Source organism: Myotis daubentonii, chromosome 13 (assembly GCF_963259705.1).
Source record: "Myotis daubentonii chromosome 13, mMyoDau2.1, whole genome shotgun sequence".
NCBI classification, from domain to species: Eukaryota; Metazoa; Chordata; class Mammalia; order Chiroptera; family Vespertilionidae; genus Myotis; species Myotis daubentonii.
In genome coordinates, this window is record NC_081852.1 from 63,034,892 (window position 1) to 63,057,443 (window position 22,552).

Genomic DNA, 22,552 nt, shown 5'->3' on the forward strand with positions numbered 1-22,552 from the left:
CCCACCCTGGGGATCAAGCCCACAGCCTAGGCATGTGCCCTGACCGGGAATCGAACCGTGACCTCCTGGTTCATAGGTTGATGCTCTACCCTCCCCCACCCCGGCCGGGCTACAGCTGCCTTTTAGGTCTCCCTCAGCCTGTTTCCATTCTGTCCTAATTAGTACTTTTGTCTCCAATATACAACCAGTGAAAAGGCCCCCACTGTTTACCTAGCCTGTCATGTGTGTGTGTGCGTGTGCGTGTGCGTGTGTGCACGTGTGCATGCGTGTGAAAGATAAATCATGCTAGGGTGACTCTTGATCAAACTTTCATCTTCGTTTTCTCCAAAGGATTTTTTACTTTTTAATTTTGGGCTAAGAAAAGGCAGGGTCCTCGGCTCCTCACCGGTGTTGCTCGATGCTGGTGGGGAGTCCCTGTCAGAGCGTGCCTCCCCCCGAACGCGCGTCCGTCTGCCCGTCCCCCTCCCTCTCTCGCCGCAGATGTTCGCCGTCATCCCCAGGAAGTTCCTCCCGAGCAGCAGGAGCCCGTGCTGGTACGAGGAGTTCACGGGGCGCAACACCTCGGACCCCTACCTGACCAACTCCTACGCGCTCTACTCCAAGCGCTTCCGCGCCACCTTCGACGCGCTGCGCAAGGCCTTCTGGGGGCACCTGGCCCACGCCGCCGGCCGCCACTACCGCCTGCGCTGCCTGCCGCGCTTCTACATCGTCGGGCAGCCCAAGTGCGGCACCACCGACCTGTACGACCGCCTGCGGCTGCACCCCGAGGTCAAGTTCTCCGCCATCAAGGAGCCCCACTGGTGGACGCGCAAGCGGTTCGGTGCGTGAGCGCGCGGCGCCCCGGCCGGGGGGGGGGGGGGGGGGGGGGGTGGGGGGGTGGGGCCCAGGGGTGGCCCGGGCCTCTGCCTCCATCACTCACCACACCTTTTCTTCTCTTTTTTTATTTTTATTTTTTTAAAAAGTATATTTTATTGGTTTTTTACAGAGAGGAAGGGAGAGGGATGGAGAGTTAGAAACATCGATGAGAGAGACACATCGATCAGCTGCCTCCTGCACACCCCCCACTGGGGATGTGCCCGCGCGACCCAGGGACATGCCCTTGACCGGAATCGAACCCGGGACCCTTGAGTCCGCAGGCTGATGCTCTATCCGCTGAGGCAAACCGGTTAAGGCTCTTCTCTTTTTTAAAATATATTTTTATTTTTATTGATTTCAGAGAGAAAGGGAGAGGGAGAGAGATAGAGAAACATGAATGATGGAAGAGCATCATTGATCGGCTGCCTCCTGCACGCCCCACACCAGGGACCGAGCCCACAGCCTGGGCCCGTGCCCTGACTAGGAATTGAACCGTGACCTCCCGGTTCATAGGTCGATGCTCGTCCACTGAGCCACGCGGCCGGGCTCGCCACGCCTTCTGCTCACTGAGGTCCCTGGGGTCGGGGGGGAGCGAGGCAGGCTGCTCTGGGCCGGGCACTGGGCTGGGCTCCCGGGCGCAGACGCAGAGTCATCCTTCCCTTGTCTGAGCTCATCCTTCCCAGACAAACGCCCACAGGCAGGAGCCGGCCCCCAGCCGCCCAGGGAGCTACCGAGCGCCCGTGGTCTGCAGGGCCCGGGACGGTGCAGAGCGGGCAGCTCGCCGTTCCGAGGAGCGTGAGGGCAGGCGCCGGTGGACATTTGTTGGGGGCTGTCCTGGCCCACACTGCCCTGTCCCCTCCTGCTCTGCCCTGTCCCCTCCCCCTCTGACATGTCCCCTCCCCCTCTGACCTGTCCACTCCCGCTCTGACCTGTCCCCTCCCGCTCTGACCTGTCCCCTCCCCCTCTGACCCGTCCCCTCCCCCTCTGGCCCGTCCCCTCCCCCTCTGACCTGTCCCCTCCCGCTCTGACCTGTCCCCTCCCCCTCTGACCTGTCCCCTCCCCCTCTGACCTGTCCACTCCCGCTCTGACCTACCCCCTCCCGCTCTGACCTGTCCCCTCCCCCTCTGACCTGTCCACTCCCGCTCTGACCTACCCCCTCCCCCTCTGACCTGTCCCCTCCCCCTCTGACCTGTCCCCTCCCCCTCTGACCCGTCCCCTCCCCCTCTGACCTGTCCCCTCCCGCTCTGACCTGTCCCCTCCCACTCTGACCTGTCCCCTCCCCCTCTGACCTGTCCCCCTCCCCCTCTGCCCTGTCCCCTCCCCCTCTGCCCTGTCCCCTCCCCCTCTGCCCTGTCCCCTCCCCCTCTGACCCGTCCCCTCCCGCTCTGACCTGTCCCCTCCCGCTCTGACCTGTCCCCTCCCCCTCTGACCTGTCCCCCTCCCCCTCTGCCCTGTCCCCTCCCCCTCTGCCCTGTCCCCTCCCCCTCTGCCCTGTCCCCTCCCCCTCTGACCCGTCCCCTCCCGCTCTGACCTGTCCCCTCCCGCTCTGACCTGTCCCCTCCCCCTCTGACCTGTCCCCTCCCCCTCTGACCTGTCCCCTGCAGCCCCTCCGCTGGGCAGAGATGAGAAAGGCTGCCCGTGGGCGGGTTCCTCCCTGGGCTCAGCCCGGGCTCCGGGCGCCCGCTCAGCTGCTCTGTGCCTGTGTCCTCACCCGTCACCGGCATCTGCTTGGGCTGGAACGAAGCCACATGGAGATGATTCTTGGTGCCTCTGTCTGGAGGGGGATCCAGCGCCCCTGCCCCTCGGGTTGGCGTGGCCTCGCCGTCCCTCCTGCTGTGGCTCCTGCCCGGCCGGGGCCACCCTACGCCCGGTCACTCTTTCCTCTCCTTGACCTTCTCCCTCTGCCAGGAGACATGTGGTCACCGGAGCTCGGGAATGACAAATGCTGGAGTCTGGGCGGGCCGAGGGCGTTTTCCGGATGCGGGGCCAGGCTGTGAGGAGGGACCTACATTTTCCCGAGTGGAACCAAGTTGGGGCCGGCGCTCAGGGTGTTTCCTGACGAACGTTTGACCAAATCCTTTGATGTGCCTCCCAGAGCGGACAGAGCACAGATGTGTCGGGGGTGCAGCGACGGCGGCGGCGGGAGCCAGGGTGTCCCGTTGGTGCTCATTTGGGGGTGCTCCCCCCACAACTCCCCCTTTCCCTCGTGGAAGCTCCGTTCCCCTGGTGGGAACCGGTGGCACCATCAGCCTCCTGTCTGTCCACGGGCGTGTCCACTCCCCTTGACCTCGGCGGCTTGGACTGGGCCGGTGTGTGGTCACTGGGCCTGCGGGTGAAATGCAGCCACGTCAGGCTGGGCCCGTGGTGGCTGCACGTGGCTGATGCCAGAGTCACTGCCGAGCTCAACCCACGTGTCTGTCCGGCACCATCAGCTTCCTTATTGTTTGGACAGACGGACAGGCTGCTGACCACAGCACAGGACAGAGCCGAGGTGCAGTGTGCGCGTCCCGCGGCCCAGCCGTCGGCCCTGGCGCCCACCTCACCCAGCCAGACGCTGGCCCTCCCAGCAGACACGGTGACGGTTCTTGAACGGCCTGGCCAGTGTGGCTCAGTGGCTGAGCATCGGCCTATGAACCAAGAGGTTGCTGGTTTGATTCCCGGTCAGGGCACAGGCCCAGGTTGCGGGCTCCATCCCCAGAGGTGGGCGTGCAGGAGGCAGCCGATCCGTGATTCTCTCTCATCATGGAAGTTTCCCTCTCTCTCTCCCTTCCTCTCTGAAATCAAACTCAAGTGCCCACCCTGTCTGCCTGACGCCCCCACCAGCAGCCTCCTGGGCCGAGCCTGGCTCTGGACGTGGCTGGGGGCCTCCGTCCTTCCTGTCGCCCCGGGAGCCCTCAGCCGGCGAGCAGCGCTGTCCTGGGTAACTCCTGCCTCTGGTCCTCGCAGGCATCGTGCGCCTGAGAGACGGGCTGCGGGACCGCTACCCCGTGGAGGACTACCTGGACCTCTTCGACCTGGCGGCGCACCAGATCCACCGGGGCCTGCAGGCCGGCGCCGCGGGCGACCCGGGCAGGAGGAGCCGCATCGTCATCGGTAAGCAGCCCGGCCCCTCAGCCGCTCAGCCCGGGGCCGTCCCGCGCCTGCGCCCAGGGCATGACCCTGATGAGCATGTGTCCCCCTCCCGCCGTCTCCTCGCCCTGGGTGACACGTTGTCGTCACGGTTTCTATGAAGCAGACATGCTGGGGGCGTCCTGGTTCCATGGAGACTCAAGTGCAGCTGAAATGGCTGTTTTTAAGCTGCCGTTTCTTTGTCCCTATTCTAACGAAGGGCACAGGCCTGGCTTCTCTAAATGCCGAACCCGCCTGCGTTGGACGGGGTCACAGTGCCGTGAAGTGATTAGCGTGGCTTTGTAATCCCGGCCGGGACCCAGGGAGACCGAGGCAGCCTCTGGCACAGCCCCAGCCGGGCGTCCTTGCCAGCCAATCGCTGCTAGAAAGTGGCCCTTCTCACCCGGTGCCTGGGAGGCCAGAGCGAGGAGGTGCGATGCGTGTCATGGCTTTCGTGCACGAGCACGGGGTGCGCTATCAGAGCTCATCTGCTCGCTGTGTTGGGTGCAGCTCAGGATATCTGTCCCCACGCATCCCCTGGAAGAGAGACATCGAATCACAGGCTTTGCTTAAGTTGGCAGGAAACCAGTTTTTAAAAATGTCCTGAGTCTGTTAGATTTTTGAATCTCCAGATTCAGTGACTCTGTTAGCAGCGACTGGGAGGGATTGTAACCGCCCTTTGAACGATGGGTCTTTACTTAGGATTCTCTTGTCCAACCTGCCTAAGTCCTGACTGTTTTGTTTTTAATTTTAGCTCAAATCCAAGTCCTGGAGCCACAGGAGCGCATACCCCTTGCTCCCAGCCTGGATTGGCTACTCGCTATATTCTTACAGCCTTGGGGTCCCAACACCCCAAACCACAAGTCTCATTACTTGTGATTCCCACCCCGTGTGCCTCTGGGAAGGTCTCACGTTCTTATGCAAAAGCCAAAAATATGCCTGCCTGGGCCAGGGAAGGGAGCCCGAGCTAATGACTGAGACAGGGAAGCCTTCGCTGGGTTTCCTGATGTTATTTACGTCTTCGTTTGCAAAGGCAGAATAAAGAGCAGATAGGCTGCTCTGTACTGACCCAGAGCAGAGCGGGGTGTTTCATGGTAGCAGAGAGGCGGGGGGAGCTGGCGTCCAGCCCTGCTCATGTACCGTGTGCCGAGTCTGTGTTCGTGGTCCTGACCTCAGTCTGCACATCTGTAAAATGGGCTTGTTGGACCAGATCCGTTCTGGGCTCCTCCCAGCCCTGAGCGGCGACTCAGCTCTGCCCCGGTTAGAGCCTGGCTAGAGCTATAGGCTCTTTCTTTCTCTCAGCCCACAGTCAGGGGGGCCTTTCCTCTGTGGTCTGGACTGAAGGCTGGAGTCACCAAGGACTTGAGTGGCCGGGGTCATTGGAGCTGGGGCTCTAGACACATTGAAAGGTGCTGCCTCTGCCCTCGGCCCCCGCTCTGCCCTGTCAGAGAGCACCCGGGGGCTCTGAGTGCTGACCTGTCGGTCTTGCTCCAGATCCCGTCTGAGAGAGGAGGGGTTATCCGTCCTCTCTCCCTGATCTGTCCACAACGCCAAGTGCAGTGCTGGGCATCTATTACACACCAGCTGGATGCTTTCTGGATGGGTGTGTGGGGATGGATGGGTGGGGATGGATGGATGGGTGGGGATGGGTGGAGATGGGTGAAGGATGGATGGATAATGGGTTAGGTTGGGTGGGTGGGGATGGGTGAAGGATGGAGGGATGATGGGTGGGGATGGATGGGTGGGGATGGGTGAAGGATGGGTGGGGATGGGTGGGTGGGAAAGGATGGGTGGGGATGGGTGAAGGATGGGTGGATGGATGGGTGAAGGATGGATGGGTGGGTGGATGGATGATGGGTGGGGATGGATGGGTGAGTAGACAGTGCTTCTTGTTTGTAGAGCTCGTTTGTGACATCTGGCAGAACCTGTGCACTTTAGTCTAAGATGCTCGCCTTGTCCTGATAGTCCCTTATTCACTGTGAGTGGAACTTCCAGAGGACTCTGACTGTCTTTCTGTATTCTGTGGCTTTCCTCTTAAAAAACAGAACAGCTCCCCGGGAAGGACTGAGGAGAGGCGGCTGGGTGAGGGTTGGGGGGTGGGTGTGCCGGACCCCAAGCCTGAGACGGAGGTCCCGGGAGCTGGACCTGAACCCGAGACGGGGGTCCTGGGAGCTGTACTGGAGCCCGAGACGGGGGTCCTGGGAGCTGGACCTGAACCCGAGACGGGGGTCCTGGGAGCTGGACCTGAACCCAAGACGGGGGTCCCGGGAGCTGTACTGGAGCCCGAGACGGGGGTCCCGGGAGCCCCTCGGAGAGCTGGGAACTGGCCATGGGGCTTCCTGGCGGAGTCGATGCGACTGCGCACGTTTCCTAGTGAGGATCAGCTCCCAGCATCCTCCATCCCCGATGCGTCCCTCCATCCCTGAGGGAAACACCTCGTCCGTGCTCCGCGGGCCCTTCCGTGCCCCAGAGCTGTGCACGGCGCAGCGCTCACAGCGTGGAGCCGGGAGGCCGGCTGCCGGTGGAGGCGTGGGCACGTCCTGCAGAGACGAGCGTGGGAGGCACGCGCCTGCCGCCTGGGTCACCGTGAGGTCCAGGTTGAGGTCCTTTTTAAAAATATAGTTTTATTGATGTCAGAGAGGAGGGGAGCGGGAGAGAGAGAGAAACATCCACGATGAGAATCATTGATCAGCTGCCTCCTGCACGCCCCCCACTGGGGATGGAGCCAGCATCCTGGGCACGTGCCCCGACCAGGAATTGAACCCTGACCTCCTGGTTCATAGGTCGACGCTCAACCACGGAGCCACACTGAGGTCCTTGGTGTGTGTGTGTGTGTGTGTGACTGCGGCAGGGGGTGGGTCTCAGCCTCCGCTCCCTGGAGACCAGCCTGCCAGCGTGGGGACCAGCTCGCCCCCCGCGGCCGTGTGCAGGGAAGGCATCAGCCAGGCGTGGCCCTGGCGCAGGCTGCTCTGGGGCCCCGTCACTCGGCGCAGCTCACCGGCCGCGTCTCCGTTCCAGGGGAGGCCAGCGCCTCCACCATGTGGGACAATAACGCCTGGACCTTCTTCTACGACAACAGCACGGACGGCGAGCCGCCCTTCCTGACCCAGGACTTCATCCACGCCTTCCAGCCGGACGCCAGGCTCATCGTCATGCTCAGGGACCCCGTGGAGAGGTGAGCGCTTTGCTGTTAGGACTTTTAATTGTACGGGCCTCAGAGCGGGAGGGCGAGGGAGGGAGAGAGAGAGGCATCCATGATGAGAGAGAACCACTGACCGGCCGCCTCCTGCACACCCCTCGCGGGGGATCAAGCCCGCAACCCAGGCCTGTGCCCTGACCGGGAATCGAACCCTGACCTGGCTCATAGGTCCATGCTTGACCAGTGAGCCACGCCAGCGGACGAGAGGTGAGCGGTTCAGATTTTCTGTCCGGGCCGGGGTGGGGAGGAGACGAGGCGGATTGAAAGAATAGTCTTTCTTCTTGTCACAAACTAGATTGTGCCTCTTGGAAAAAAATAAACAAGCTGGCCTTGCAATGTTAGCGGTATTTCTTACGTAAATATTATTCGGGGCGATCTTCTGCGTCTAAACGGTTGTGATGGTTTCTTGGCCGCTCAGGCCTGGTCTGCCGCCCGCAGCCTGTGGCGGGTTTGGCTGGACTGTGGCTGCTCTGCCGGCACTGCCAGGAAGTGAGAAATGGCCCTGGAATCGGGGGGTTAACGCCTGGGGTCCCCGGCTCCGGGCCTGACCGAGGCCTGTCCGCCGGCTCTGGGTGTGCGGCTCTGGCTTTTCTGTGAGACCAGCGGGAAGGAGGGGGCCGGGCGGAATGGCTGTGGCGTAAAGAGCAGGCGCTGCCTGGCGTGGACGAGGCACAGTGGCACCTCCTGCGCCGACGGGGATGGGGCGAGGCTGGGCCAGTGCCGCCCGGGCAGCTCCAGGGCCATTCCTCCCACTCGAGACCCAGTCTGCATGGGAGGTCCTCACGCTGCGCCCGCTTCTCCCCACGGAGCCCAAAGGCCACCTTCTCCCCCACGGAGCCCCACGGCCACGCTCTCCCCACGGAGCCCCACGGCCGCCTTCTCCCCCACGGAGCCCCACGGCCACCTTCTCCCCCACGGAGCCCCACGGCCACCTTCTCCCCACGGAGCCCCACGGCCGCCACCTCCCCCACGGAGCCCCACGGCCGCCACCTCCCCCACGGAGCCCCACGGCCACGCTCTCCCCACGGAGCCCCACCGCCGCCACCTCCCCCACGGAGCCCCACGGCCGCCACCTCCCCCACGGAGCCCCACGGCCGCCACCTCCCGCACGGAGCCCCACGGCCGCCTTCTCCCCCACGGAGCCCCACGGCCACGCTCTCCCCACGGAGCCCCACGGCCGCCTTCTCCCCCACGGAGCCCCACGGCCGCCACCTCCCCCACGGAGCCCCACGGCCGCCACCTCCCCCACGGAGCCCCACGGCCGCCACCTCCCGCACGGAGCCCCACGGCCGCCTTCTCCCCCACGGAGCCCCACGGCCACGCTCTCCCCACGGAGCCCCACGGCCGCCTTCTCCCCCACGGAGCCCCACGGCCGCCACCTCCCCCACGGAGCCCCACGGCCGCCACCTCCCCCACGGAGCCCCACGGCCGCCTTCTCCCCCATGGAGCCCCACGGCCGCCACCTCCCCCACGGAGCCCCACGGCCGCCTTCTCCCCCACGGAGCCCCACAGCCGCCTTCTCCCCCACGGAGCCCCACAGCCGCCTTCTCCCCCACGGAGCCCCACGGCCGCCTTCTCCCCCACGGAGCCCCACGGCCGCCTTCTCCCCCACGGAGCCCCACGGCCGCCACCTCCCCCACGGAGCCCCACAGCCGCCACCTCCCCCACGGAGCCCCACGGCCGCCTTCTCCCCCACGGAGCCCCACAGCCGCCTTCTCCCCCACGGAGCCCCACGGCCGCCTTCTCCCCCACGGAGCCCCACGGCCGCCTTCTCCCCCACGGAGCCCCACGGCCGCCACCTCCCCCACGGAGCCCCACGGCCGCCTTCTCCCCCATGGAACCCCACGGCCGCCACCTCCCCCACGGAGCCCCACAGCCGCCTTCTCCCCCACGGAGCCCCACGGCCGCCACCTCCCCCACGGAACTCCATAGCCACGTCCAACCCGTAACAGGTCGCCCACCAGGCACTGAGGACGGCGGCCAGGCCTCTGTCTTCTTGCACCGGTTAGCGCCCGAGCCCGGATGTGGGCTATGACCTTGCTGACTGGGTCTTTGTGGAGTCCTGCGTGATGAGGTCACACTGGATTCGCGGGGCCCAGGTCTGTGATGGGCGGCTTGGAAAGAGGAGAGGACGCGGCGCACAGGACGGAAGGCCGGGGCCATGGAGTCGGGCGAGGGAGATGCAGCCACCAGCCGGCCGCCCGCAGCCCCGGGAGCTGGAGGCGCAGCCCGGACTGTCCCCGGAGCCCGCAGGGCACCGACCCGCCCGCACCTGCTTCCCCCCCGGATCTCAGCCAGGAGAGGACCCGCTCCCGAGGGGTGAGGCACCGAGTGTGGTCATCTGTGCTGTGGCCTCGGGCACCAGCTCGGCCCGGTCCCTCCGAGGACGGCACACGCCCCGCCCCACGGCCTCGCCTGCAACAAGACACATCGTCCCGGAGGCTTTGGGAAGCACCTTGGGAACTGTGTGAAATCACCCATCGCCCCCCCCCCCCCCCCCCCCCCGCCCCACGCTGCTGCCTACACTGTGGTGTCCCCAGCCTGCCCGCCCAGCGTGAAAGCCCGCCCAGCGTGAATGCCGGCCCAGCGTGAAAGCCCTCCCAGCGTGAAAGCCCGCCCAGCGTGAAAGCCCTCCCAGCGTGAATGCCCGCCCAGAGTGAAAGCCCTCCCAGCGTGAAAGCCCTCCCAGCGTGAATGCCCGCCCAGCGTGAAAGCCCTCCCAGCGTGAATGCCCGCCCAGCGGGTGAGGGCAGCGTGTGAACGAGCCTCACACTGCGTTTTGGACGCTTCACATCGATGCTCCCGGGGGACACGCCACACAGTCCTGCCCCGGGCGCTCCTCCGCGTCTGCCCTCGCGAGGTGCTCAGAGGGGCCCCGCTGCTGGGCGGCCTGGTCAGGGGGAGTGGACAATGCTCCCGTGTCCGCCCCACGGTCCCCCTGGCGGCCCGGTTCCCTCTGTGTCCGTCTGTGCGGCCTCCAGCCTCAGGACCCCCCACCGCGACCTCGGAACAACCCGTCCCGCCTGCCGCTCCCACACTCGGGTGGGCTGGTCCCGTGGCCGAAAGCAGTTGACACAGACCAGGGGTCCTCGGGGCAGGATAGCTGACGGTCAGCCCTGACGGGGGGCCTGGGGACTAATGACCGCCCCCCGCCCATGGGGGTGTTGTCACAGCTGCGCTGCCACCTCCCAGCCGCCCCTCCCCCGCGGCAGGTCATGCTGTTGGCACACCTCCCAGGAGTGAGCTGCTCACTTCCTGCCGCAGCTCCTGGTTCCTCATTCGGAGGAAGGCAGGGGTCAGGGGTGAGACTGCGGCCTCTGTCGCTGCCTGGGCACAGAGGTGGGCAGCAGCCTGTGCCCGGGCGTGGTTCCCGGGTGCCAGCCCAGGTCCAGGCCCTGGGAAGCCGGAGCCCACACTGGGTGGGGGGGCAGGGAGGACACGCTGGCACGGCCGTGGTCACTGGGGCCTGTGGATCAGCCAGAGCAGAGAGGGGTGAGGCGTGGCCGTAAGAGACGAGGAGCTCCCAGTGGGGTCCTCAAAGGCAGCTCCGGAGGAGCTGAGGCCAGAGGGCTTTGAAGGATGAGTAGGAGTTTGCCAGGTGAGCAGGGAAGGAAGGTGAGCTAGGGGACGAAGCGTCCTGAGCAGGAGAGCGGACAGGACAGAGGTGGGGGTTGTTCTGTTTTGGGGAGCGGAGCCCACTTCCCTGAGCGCCCCCTCTTCCTGCGGTTCCGACTCTGCCTCGGAGGGCCCAGCGCCATGAAGGCGAGCCTTTGAGCGAGGGGGGCAGTGCTGCCCGGGGTCAGCCATCTGGGTCCCCAGCCCCAGCTCTGGCTTCCTTAGCAAGAGTCATGGTGCCCTGGCCGGTTGCTCAGTGGTTAGAGCTGTAGCCCCCACACCGACGATTGTGAGTTCAATTCCCAATCAAGGGCATGGACCTGGGTAGCAGGTCCGATCCCCTCCCCCAGTCGGGGCGTGTGGGAGAGGCACCCAGTTGGTGTGTCTCTGTCACATCGATGTTTCTCTCTCTCTCCCTCTCTCCCTCTCTCCCTCCCCCCTCCCTCTCTCCCCTTCTACCCCCATCTCTCTCCCCTCCCACTCTCTGCCACTCTCTCTATTTCTCTCCCTCTCCCCCCTCCCTCCCACTCTCTAAAAGTCAGTGGGAAAATACCCTCACTCTTGGGTGAGGATCAAGAGAGAAGGAGGGTCCCGCACAGGGCGGCTGTCCAGGCGGACGCCACGCTCTCATCTTCCTTCTTAAAGAGCAAGTGCTCTGTGTACGTGGGAACTGAGAGCGAAGGCTGCTGCCCCTGGTCCCACACCCACTCGAAGTCCTTCACCAGTTAAAACGCCACCGAGCCCTGCCCCCACGTGGGGCCGTGCGTGGTGCTGCGCGCACACTCGGTGGTGAACGATGGAGCGTCTGGCGCCTGCCCTCCTGGAGCCGGCATGTGATCAGAAAAGGAGGCCTGGACCCCATGCCACGGGTGTGCTGTGCCCAGGAGCGGGGAGGGTGCGTGGCCGCCTCCGGCGACGGGGAGCTCATCAGTCGCCTACAGCTGCGTAACAAACCACAGTGGCTGAGGGTCAGACCTGGCCCAGCCGCCCGGGCATCCACGTCCGCCTCTCCTCACTGTCGGGGTGTCACCGGGGAGGGGTCTCATCGGCAGCTGGGCGGGGAGGACCCGCGTCCGCCCGTGGTGGCGGAGAATGCAGCTCTCCAGGGCCGGGGGCAGAGGCGGCCTCCGCGTCCTGTCCCAGGGCCTCGCCCCCACCTCTGCACGCCGCCTGCCGCCTGGTCGGAGGCCTCCATCCCCGCGACCGGATCTCAGAGCGACCGCCGTCGCCTTGGCCACGCTCTGTTGCTTAGAAGCAAGTCACGAGGCCCAGGCCACACTCCAGGGGCGGGGAAGGCAGGGCGAGGAGACCAGGAAGCGGGCCGGGGGCCCATCCTCAGAGCCTGTTACCTGCCGCACCTGCTCGGCCGGTCCTCGCGGAGCCGGGCCTTGCAGCCAGGGAACACGGAGGCCGGTGGGACCGGCAGGCCTCCCGCCCACGGGGAGTGCGTGCTCCGTGTGGGTGATGACGGCAGCAGCTGTTTCATTGCTTTTTAAACCTTTACACGCGATGTCACAGTGGGAACGTCTTCTTAGAAGCCGCGCCTCCTGGCCTCTCTGAGGGGCTGGCCCCCTCCCACCCAGCCAGGGGGGATGATCAGGCCGGGGTGCAGGTCACGCTGGAAGGACATCCCCTCCTTGGGCCCCGGCCGCGAGCCAGGCCGGTCCTTCCGTGACCTTGCGCTTCTGCAGGGAGATGCCCGGTGCTGGCTGCCAGGGAGTGGGGCCAAATCGTTCATTTCCTCTTACTCATTGGCTGGGCGATAAGGGGGGGGGGGCGTTTATTTCTACATTTAGATTCACATGTGGCCCTTATTTCTATCATTGGTTGAAGGGAGAGGGTTTGAAAATGTTGGAACTGAGAGTGAAACCAAAAAGAAGTAAATTAGGTCCGCAGGACGGGGTGGCTCTTTGGCCAGAAGTTCTCGTCCGTCTCTCTGCCTGAGAAATCAGGAGTGAAGACGCAGGCGGTGCGTCCCTGGGCTGAATGGCCGGTGAGTGAGGGAGCAGCCGCCACCGACCAGCAGTTCATCCGATGCCTCCAGGGAAAGGCCTGTTCTTTCCGACGCCCCTCACCCCTGCCTCTGAGACGCTGACGGGTTTGCCCCTAATTCGGAGGCAGTTCCCGCCGGGAGCCGAGACCCGTGACCCGCGGCTGGTGGCCGGCCTCTGACCTAGGTCACCGGTGGCCACGGGGAGGGGTGTCCTGCCCCGTCTGCGAGGAGGTTGCCGGCTCCGGGTTCTCGTTCTAATTCTGCGTGTAGACTTCGCCGCTCACAGACACGCCCCCCTGCAACCCCCGGAGGTTCGTACGGCACGTTTCATGGCGACAGGTCGGCGGGGAAGGAGCCCGGGACTTGGTTTTGACCCCAACGCCTTGGGCCTCTGGACTTGGGCCGCGGCGTTCCTCATCGGCTTATGTAACCGGCGCTGCGCGCTGGGCCTGGTTAAACAATCATCGGTTTACAAGGACGACTCGGAATGAGAGGAATGAGGCTGACCGACGGGCCTTCACTCCCTGCAGCCCGGACAGCGAGGGTGGGCGGGAGTCCCGGGCCCAGGCTCTCGCTCCGTGCTGGGCGGGTGGCAGGTGGCGGGTGGCGGGTGGGGGTGGCGAGCAGAGTGGACCAGGATCCCACAATAGCCACACGGCCTTTGGGGGACAGGTGGCTGCACCTGACCCCCAGCTCTGCCGCTCACCGGCTGTGGGGCCTCAGGCGAGTTGCTTCACCTCTCGGTGAAATGGGGGGAGATGTCCTACCGCAAGGGCGTGAGCACTCCATGACGGGAGCCACATAATGACGGGCGATGGCGGTTGGTCCCTGTGGTCGCACATACCAACAGCCAGCGGCCTGAGACGCTGGGCGCACCGCGATGGACACTGAGGTCCTCCCCCGCCCTCCTGGAGCCTGTCTGGTTGGGTGGGGACAACCCTCAGTGACGAGGCCGTGTTGACAGGGCACCGGCCTGGCTGCCAGCCGCGCCCTTTCCAGGCCTCGCCTCCTGTGAGCTCTCAGCCAGGGGAGAGGGGAGAGGTGATGTGCTCACAGGGGCGGCGAGCGGGTTCCGTGGTGTGAAGGCAATGACCCACAGTCGCCTGTCAGTGAGGGGCCAGGCGGGGATTTGATCCCATGTCGGTCCGGCTGGGAAGCCAAGGTTTTCACGGCTGCCGCTGGCTGGGTCCCCGGAGGCAGACCCGAGGCCACGTGTGTGCAGGAGGGCGATAGGGTGCATGTGGGACAACCCCCGAGGGCCTGGCCTGGAGGGGAGACCCGGGCTCAGGCTGCCCCTGCTGTCACGTGGTCCATGTACCTGCCTCTGGGCAGGTAGTGAGAGCCACACCCTCAGGTCCTAAGGTGATGCAGCGTGGCTGTGGGTGTCTGTGCAGGCGAGCAGCGTGGCCGTGGGTGCCTGTCTAGCTCCTACCTGGAGGGCCTTCCAGCTCACTGTGGCTGTTGCTCTGTCCCCATGGGGAGAGACGCGGTCCTTCCAGAAGCAGCAGGTCAGGGAGCCCCCCCCCAATGCATACATGCAACCCCACTGCCCCCCAGGAGTGCGGGGTCCCGGGACCCGCCGGGCTCAGGAATGGAGCTGAGGAGCGCTGCCCAGGAGCAGGCCGTGGTCACACCCCTCAGCCGCCCCAGCCGCCTCGAAAATAACCACAGCACAGAAGGCCGGAATGTGTTGGGCTTATATTTGGAATCGCTGTTGGAAACAGGCCCGGCCAAATGTAACCCCATCTGTTTGGGATGGTTTAAGAGCAAGAGAATGAGGCGGCTCTGCAGGGAGGGGCTTGCACCCCACACTCGGGGCTGCCTGGGTGTCGGGTCCCGGGCCCTCGCTCTGCCCAGGACCTCGTCCCCTGCAGCCTTGGGCTCCTACTGCCCGGCCGCTGACGTCATGCGGGACTGCCCAGCCAAGACATCTGCCCTTGAATCAAGCCTGCCTTTCTTCCTGAACCTTCCATGGACTGGTCAGTCCTTTAGGAACCTGGGCGGATCTCTCAGCCTGGGGCAGCTTTCCTGCCTCGGAAGCAGGTGGCTTCCTGCCGGCTCCCTTCTCTGGCTGCAGCAGCTCAGCCAAGGGTCCCTAGGGGTCCTGGCCTGCCGGGGTGGAGCCGAGGGACACCCTCCCACATTCTCAGTGCCTTACCTCTATTAATGCATCCCCAGGTTGCATTGTGTGCCTGCAGCTCTGTGATGATTTGTTATGAGTTTATGTCGACGAAACGTCTCCTGTGTTTTCCCTGCTTCATCCTGTAGAGTTGATTTTAAAGACGAAAATGACGTTCAGGGGTCTCCTTACGTCGGGTCTTTTTATGGGTGTGCCTGCTCCAGTCCGTGAGGTCCATTTGGATACTTCTTTTTAATGTGTTATGTGTTTTTATAAAATTGATGTCAGAGAGGAAGGGAGAGGGAGAGAGAAACCTCCATGATGAGAGAGAATCATGGACCGGCTGCCTCCTGCACGCCCCACACTGGGGATCAAGCCCACAACCTGGGCCTGTGCCCTGACTGGGAATCGAACCCTGACCTCCTGGTTCATGGGTTGACACTCAGCACTGGCTGGGCTGGGTACTTGTTCTCGATACGTTTGCTGTCCTCAATGTTTTCTGAGTCGTTTTAACCCAGCAAGTGGCTTTCCCTCCTGCAAGGTGGTCACCTGACTGTTTCCCTGGAGGGAGTTGTGGGGAAGTCCTGGCACCGCTTACTGCAGGCATTCCTATGCAGCGTCCACCTACTTCTCGTCGGGGGGGGGGGGGGGGGCGGGGGGCGAGGGGGCGGGGGAGGGGCGAGGGGGCGGACGGGCGTGGGGACCCTGACGTGCTCCCTGAAAGCAGGAGCCCGCACTTCCCCTTTTCCCTCCTCGGGTGGAGGGAGGTGCAGCCCTGTTGGGTGGGGAGAGGGGACACACAAACGGAAGTAGGGCTCAGACCGCATAGCTCAGTGGTTGAGCATCGACCTATGAACCAGAGGGTCAGGTTTCAATTCCTGGTCAGGGCACAGGCCCGGGTTGCAGGCTTGAGCCCCAGTGGGGGGTTGCAAGAGGCAGCCGATCCATGATTCTCTCTCATCACTGACATTTCTCTCTCTCTCCCTCTCCCTTTCTCTCTGACATCAATAACAACATATTTCTTTAAAAAGGGGAGTAGGAAAATGGCTCACCGGCGGGAACAAAGAGAAACGGTCGAGCTTTAAGGAATGGAACTCCACACGGTCACTGCACGCTGGTTTCACGGTCACCCCAAGGGCGACCCCCCTGCTCTGGGGGGTGACACGCTGTCGACTCTGCTTCCAGGCTGTACTCGGACTACCTGTACTTCGCCAGCTCCAACAAGTCCGCGGAAGACTTCCACGAGAAGGTGACGGAGGCGCTGCAGCTGTTCGAGAGCTGCCTGCTGGACTACTCGCTGCGTGCCTGCGTCTACAACAACAGCCTCAACAACGCCATGCCGGTGCGTGCGACCCAGCCAGGCCCAGGGCCCTGCTGCTGCTGCTGCAGGTGGTGTCGGGGGGGTTCAGCATACACACGGGGGGGGGGGGCAGGGTTTGTGTGTGTGATTTCAGAGGGGAAGGGAGAGGGAGAGATAGATACCACTTTTCCAGGCTGCTGTAAGGCTTAGAGTGGTAGTTCATCCGTTGGCTGGGGCCGTCACGTAGACTGACGAAAGGCCGATTTGTGCGAGAAAATGAAACAGAAGTTGGTGGACACGTTCGTTGCACACCCACACGGGAGCGCCCAGTGGCCAGTAACTCAAAGAGGTGGTTGTAACTCTGGCTTATAAAGCGTCTTAACAAAAGAGCAGTGCATTTGCCACAGCACAAAGCAGGCTGGGTGTGCCTGTCGTCTGTCGTTATTTTATTTTGAATTTTTACTTACTGATTTGAGAGAGAGGGGGGTGGGGGGAAACATCGCTTTGTTGCTCCACTTTTTAATGCATTCATTAGGTGCTTCTTGTATGCACCCTGACCGGGGATCGAACCTGCACCCTTGGTGTACGGGGATGCCCCTCTAACCACTGGGCTGCCTGCCCAGCCAGGGCTGGCCTGTCTTTAATGCCCCCTGGAGGCAGGCTGCCCGCAGCCACTTCCTCCCACGGCGAGGCCAGGGCGTGCCCTCCCTCCAGCCTCCAGCTTCCCCGTTGGCCCTGCAGCTGTGAAGGAGAACATGCGGAGGCTGGGGGACAAGGTCACGGGGACAAGGTCACGGGGACAAGGTCACGGGGACAAGGTCACGGGGACAAGGTCACGGGTGTGGTCGCCAGGCTCCACGTTTGTGCAGCTGGTTTTTCAGATCAGACGTTTTGAAATCCCCCGTCCCTGGGAGGGGACGGGATTCGGGCTCGTTCATTACCGAACCGGCACCTTCCTGGTTCCTCCAGGGCACCCTCTTGCTCAGTCCTCCAGGGGCCCTGAGACCCAGCCCGCCTTACGGGAAGGCACCGAGGGTCCCGGGCACCCCGAGCTGTGGCTGGTCCCGGGCAGGCTCAGGCTGCAGCCCGGGGCCCACGGCCTTGGACCTCAGGGGCTCCCACCTTCCCTGGGGCTCCTGAGGGCAGAGACCCGAGTCAGCAGGAGGCAGGTGCTTATTGTTTTAAATGTGTTTTTGTTGATTTTAAAGAGAGGGGAAAGGAGAGGGAGAGAGAGATACTGAGCAGTTGCCTCCCATGCGCACCCCAACCAGAGCTGGAACCGCACCCTGCGTGTGCCCCGACCAGGGCGTGGCCGTGCCGTGGAGCCGCCACAGGGTCGTCACGAGGATGAAGCGCCCCCCTAAGTGGGAGTCTTGCAAGAATGTGTGGTGTGCCCGGTGGGTGTGACTCCATGGTTGAGCGTCGACCTATGAGTCAGGTCATGGGTTAGATTCCTGGTCGGAGGAGCACAGGCCTGGGTTGTGGGCTCGATCCCCAGTAGGGGGCGTGCAGGAGGCAGCTGATCTGAAATAACTATATATCTAAAAAAAAGAAAAGGAGACTATACTATATACATCTAGAAAAACAAACGCGCGGCATTTAAACCCAGCGTCCGAGGTCGCTTGCACGCCAGGCCCTCTTGGGGCTTGGCCCCCGACGTCGGGCCCCCCTGGGCGGTGCTGGCCGGGAGCTGCCCTGGAACAGGCCTTCCTCCGCCCAGGTGCGCCTGCAGGTGGGGTTGTACGCCGTGTACCTCCTGGACTGGCTCGCCGTCTTCCACAGAGAGCAGCTCCTCGTCCTGCGCCTGGAGGACCACGCGTCCGACGTCAAGTCCACCATGCGGAGGGTCTTCCAGTTCCTCAGCCTCGGTACGGAGGTCAAAGGTCGCTGGAGCCAGGCAGGGCTGGGCAGGGCTGGGCAGGGCTGGGCTGAGCTGGGCGGCCATTCGGCACCAGCTGTGGGTGGTGTGGGGAGAGGTCCTGGGGAGGGACGGGGGGTCCCCTGGAGGGAGAGAGCTGCGCCCTGTTCCTGGTGGAATGGCGGGAGGGTGGGTGTCCCAGCAGGTGCACGGGTGGGTGACGGGGGTCCCGCTGCTGAAGGGCGCGGGGAAGGCCCCTGTCTCAGTGGGAAGCGGGAGGTGGGGGGAGGCCTGCCCTGCCCGGCGCCCCTGCTGCCCCTCAGCCTCTGTTCTCCGCGCTCCAGGGCCGCTGAGCGAGAAGCAGGAGGCCCTGATGACCAGGAGCCCCGCCTCCAACGCCCGGCGCCCCGAGGACCGCAGCCTGGGGCCCATGTGGCCGCTCACGCAGCGGCTCCTGCGGGACTTCTACGGGCCCTTCAACGCACGGCTGGCCCAGGTCCTCGCTGACGAGGCGTTCGCCTGGAGGAAGACGTGAGGCCGGGCGCCCGGGTGCAGGCTCAGCGTCACGGTGATTGCAGACATCTCCCTCCGCGGGCCGTGGGCTCAGCGTGAGAAACCCCGACGTCCGAGGCTCCTGCCCCCGGGCACGGCTCAGCCGGGACCTTCCGGAGGCCTTTGCGAGGTCACAGCCGGGCCATCAGCCCCTCATGAGGCCCCGGCTCAGCTCACAGGCGACAAGACGCCCCGTCCTGATTCAGAAACTCGGGGCGTGAGCCCACGGGCCGAGCGTGGGGCGCTGGGATCCCCAGGAGAACCTGCGGGGCCACTGCAGCCTGCTGTGCCCGTGGATGGGCTAAAGGCCTCGTCGTTTCTCAGAGGCGATGGGGAAGGATTGAGGGGAGCCCTGAGCCCACTGGGCACCTGCCCGGGGGACCCAGCGAGGCTTCGCGCTCGAGTGCTGTCGGAGGCTCCCTGTGGCCCGGACCAGGGCTCTCTGAGGTCCCGACGCCAAGGCGGAGCGCGTCGGCACCCCCATACCCACCGGAAGTCAACACCTCCACACCCCGTCACTCCAGCCCGGCGCCCCGTCTTCCTGCCGTGGGGGCGCAGCCCGTGGAAGGCGAGCGGGGGTTCGGAGCCCTGCGGCCTGGCTGTTCCTGTCTGGAGGGGCTGTAAGTCCTGACACGGCTTCCAGGGACAGCCCCCACCCCTCTCGCAGCCGGCGGGGCGCAGAGCAGCAGCCGCGGGAGGTCTGGCCCCAGGACAGCAGTGTGTGTGTGTGTGTGTGTATTTATTTGCAGCACACGTGTGTGTGCGTGTGTGCACAGGTGCATGTTATGAGCCGGTTCCCTCCGGTTCTGTGGCTGACGCGGCTCCCGGCTCCCCGCTCCCCGCTCTGGACACAGCGCTCCTTGGACTCGGGTCTCTGCCCGCGAACTTTCCACGCTCACTGGGATTTGCTCCCAGCACAGCCGCCACCACGGCCTTCTCACGCCTCCTCTGCACGTGACCGCGTGCAGCCCACCTGCTTCTCACAGAAGCACCCGGCGGTGTTGTTGCCGATGCCGCCGGTTTATTGTACAGATCGTTTTCTACGCCAGCCGTCCGTCCGGGCCCGCGGTGCCCGCAGACGCGGTGTCTGTCTGCAGGGCCTCCCCGAGGGCACTGCCTGTGCTCTGCTTCGAGGCCGGTTGGTGCTGCTCTGCGTGGTGGCCCTGGAGCCCCCCCCCCAAACCAAAGTGGAACGGGGCGTGCCCCCGCCTGTGCCCTGCAGAGCCGAGTGCGGGGCCCTGCGCACCGTCCTTCTGCGCCCCCTGAGCTGCCGAGGGAACCACGTGATGCTGTACTTTCTGCCGAATTAAACGTGGGCCCCGACGGGGATGGATTGCAGGCGCTTCCTTGCTGTGCTGAGCCCTCGGGGTCCTCTGGGGTTCGCTGTGTGTGACTGAGTCGCCGGGGAGGTCAGAGGTCAGCCTCCCCTGCCTGCTCCCTAGGGTGACCGCGGAGGGAGGCAGGATCCCAGCGAAGGGTCCGGTGGGACTGGGGCTCTGCGGGCCTCGGGGGTGAGCCGGGGGTGAGGCCCCCCCCCGACCCCAGACGGGCCCAGTGCTGGGTTCAGGCGTCTGGGTTCAAAGGTCGAATGGCCACAGGCCCTGCTACTCCCCACAGGCTGCTCCCCGTCCCCACCACCTGCCTGGCTCCGGGGCTGCGAGTCTGAGACCCCTGTGTCCCTTTGGACACTCAGGTCCTGGGGTTTGTCTCAAGTGTGGGGTTTGGAAGGCCAGGCCATCGGGGGGCGGCGGGGACTCTGGTTGGTCCCCCAGTTCTGGGGAGACCACATTGGGGGAGCCTCTCTCGCCAGCGCTGCCCCCACAGGGTGTGTTGGGGGGAGGGGGGCTGGTGAATCCAGACCTGGAAGTGAGGGGACCCATCTCTTGACAACAGGCAGGAGCGGCTTTGCCCAGCAGCGGACGTGTCTAAGCAGAAAGGGGGTGAGGGGGGATGGGGACAGACAGGTGGGTCTGAGGGCTGATTGGCGACTCCCCTCCCCTCTGTGTGTGGCCCCCACTCAGGAACCAGCTCTCGGAACACCCTGCTGAGGCTCATGCGTCTTCATGTCACTCTCCCCGGAATGGCCTCCCAGGTGACCCCGCGGGGACCCGAGGCAAAGGCCGCTCCTGGAGGCACCGCAGGCCTCATCGCGTGGGACAGGCTCCGTGGGCGGCGTGGCCTGTGGGTGGGAGAGCCTGGTCTTCCCAGAACCTCGCCCACAGGGCTCCCTGGGTGGCATCAGGGACGGGGGGGTCCTGGGAGGAGGGACAGCGGGTCCTGGGAGGAGGGACAGCAGTCGGCCTGAGGAGCTGCCTTAGTGTCCTGTGGCTGCTGTAACAAGTCACCCCAGACCGAGGGGCTTAAAACAAGGGTGTCATCTCCTAGTCCCGGGGGTCAGAGCCCGGCGCCAGCCTCGCGTGGGCACCATCTTCAAAGTGTAGCATCTTCACGTCGCCCTCTGCCCCTCGCCCCTGCCCCTTAGGGACCCTTGGCTGCTGTGGGCCCTCAGCCTCGCAGGCCCCTCGCTGTCCCCAGGACGCAGCTCGAAGCGCCTTGGCCAAGTGAGGGACAGTCCAGGCCGGGGCCAGGCGTGGACACCTCCCAGGGCCGCTGTTCAGCCAATTGCAGCAGGACAGTCAGTGAGCTGGCCGGACGGTCCAGGGAAGGAGTGGGTGGCCTGGCCTGTCCCTGTGGCTGTGCCCTGTGGGGTCCACCAGGGCTGAGTGGGCAGGCAGCCTCGGACACGCCCGCTCTGAGATGGAGCGCCTTCCTGGTCCCGCCACTGGAGAGTGGGGGTGAGGGGAGCGGGAAAGGCCCGCCGGCCTCTGGAATTCATTCTGCACATTTCTCCCGAGTGAGGCCCCTCCCCCCCGCACCCCCTCCCGGGCTGTGTCTGCAGCTCCAGGCAGCAGCACATTGCAGGGCCGGCCTTCGCTGCTGCTGCTGCTGGTGCTGCTGCGTGTGTGTGTGTGTGTGTGTGTGTGTGTGTGTGTGTGTGTGTGTGTGTGTTTCAGGGCGTCCTCAGCTCCTGGGTCCCGCCTCAGCCACACGGCCGTGCCAGGTCTGGACAGGGCCGTGCCAAGTCTGAGGTCCAGCGGCCTGTGAGTCAGTCATGCTCCCAAGGAAGCAGCTTGCGAAAGCCACACAACCAGAATGTTCCCTGGTCCCCGAGAGCTCAGGGTGGTGGCTGGGGAAGGCTGACCCCCGACCTCATGTCCACGGGTCCTGCCTGATGGTCCCAGGCTGGGCTCAGCTGCGGGGCTCTGCTCTGTCCCTGTCTCAGCTCCCCCCCCTTCCCCCCTGCTCCCCCCTATGGCCCTCCTTGAACGTCGCGTGGCCAGCTCGGCCGTCCCCCCAGTGGGGGTGCCTGCGCCAGGCTCAGCCTTGCCCAGGTTGCCAGGGGACCCAGGCGAGCTGGGAAGTGCGGAGTGGCATGTACGGTTTTAGCAGCACTTTCTGCACCTGCACTTTGCAGGAGGCCCTGGCCGGGCACGGGGGTGGGGGTGGGGGTGGGTGCTGCTCCGTCACTGATCCAGGCTGGCTCCTGCACCAGTTATCTGTGGGGAGGCCGTGGGGGGTTGCGGGCCCACGTTCTCAGCAGCTGAGATTACAGAGCCAACGGGGCAAGTGGGGAGAGCGGGGAGGCCCTGCCTCACCCCTCCTTCGTCTTAGACTTTTCGTCTTTACTTAGCAGCAGTTCTCAACCTTCCTGACGCCGCGGCCCTTTAATACAGTGCCTCATGTGGTGGCGACCCCCAGCCATAACATTATTTCGTTGCTACTTCATGACTGTCATGTTGCTACTGTTATGAATCGTCACGTAAATACCTGATATGCAGGATGCATTGCCATTGTTCGCGACCCACAGGTTGAGAACCGCTGAAGAGCACTTAAGGTCCAATTACCCATCTGTCTGTCGGAAGGGCCAGTCCTTTCTCTGAGCGTGATCTGCA

The 22,552-nt window shown here is 64.6% G+C and overlaps 1 protein-coding gene across 4 annotated transcripts in view; it reads left to right on the forward strand.

Moving 5' to 3' along the window:
- The window catches only part of CHST15 (carbohydrate sulfotransferase 15), a 44,116-nt gene extending 23,621 nt beyond the window's left edge, over nucleotides 1-20,495 (forward strand). For all 4 annotated transcript variants that reach the window (XM_059661779.1, XM_059661782.1, XM_059661780.1 and 1 more), the window contains exons 3-8: nucleotides 481-820; nucleotides 3,802-3,948; nucleotides 6,982-7,138; nucleotides 16,075-16,231; nucleotides 17,910-18,057; nucleotides 18,392-20,495. In XM_059661779.1, coding sequence (XP_059517762.1) covers nucleotides 481-820; nucleotides 3,802-3,948; nucleotides 6,982-7,138; nucleotides 16,075-16,231; nucleotides 17,910-18,057; nucleotides 18,392-18,582 — 1,140 coding nt within the window. In that variant the 3' untranslated portion in view covers nucleotides 18,583-20,495. The remainder of the gene's footprint in view (nucleotides 1-480; nucleotides 821-3,801; nucleotides 3,949-6,981; nucleotides 7,139-16,074; nucleotides 16,232-17,909; nucleotides 18,058-18,391) is intronic.
- Nucleotides 20,496-22,552: the final 2,057 nt, after the last annotated feature.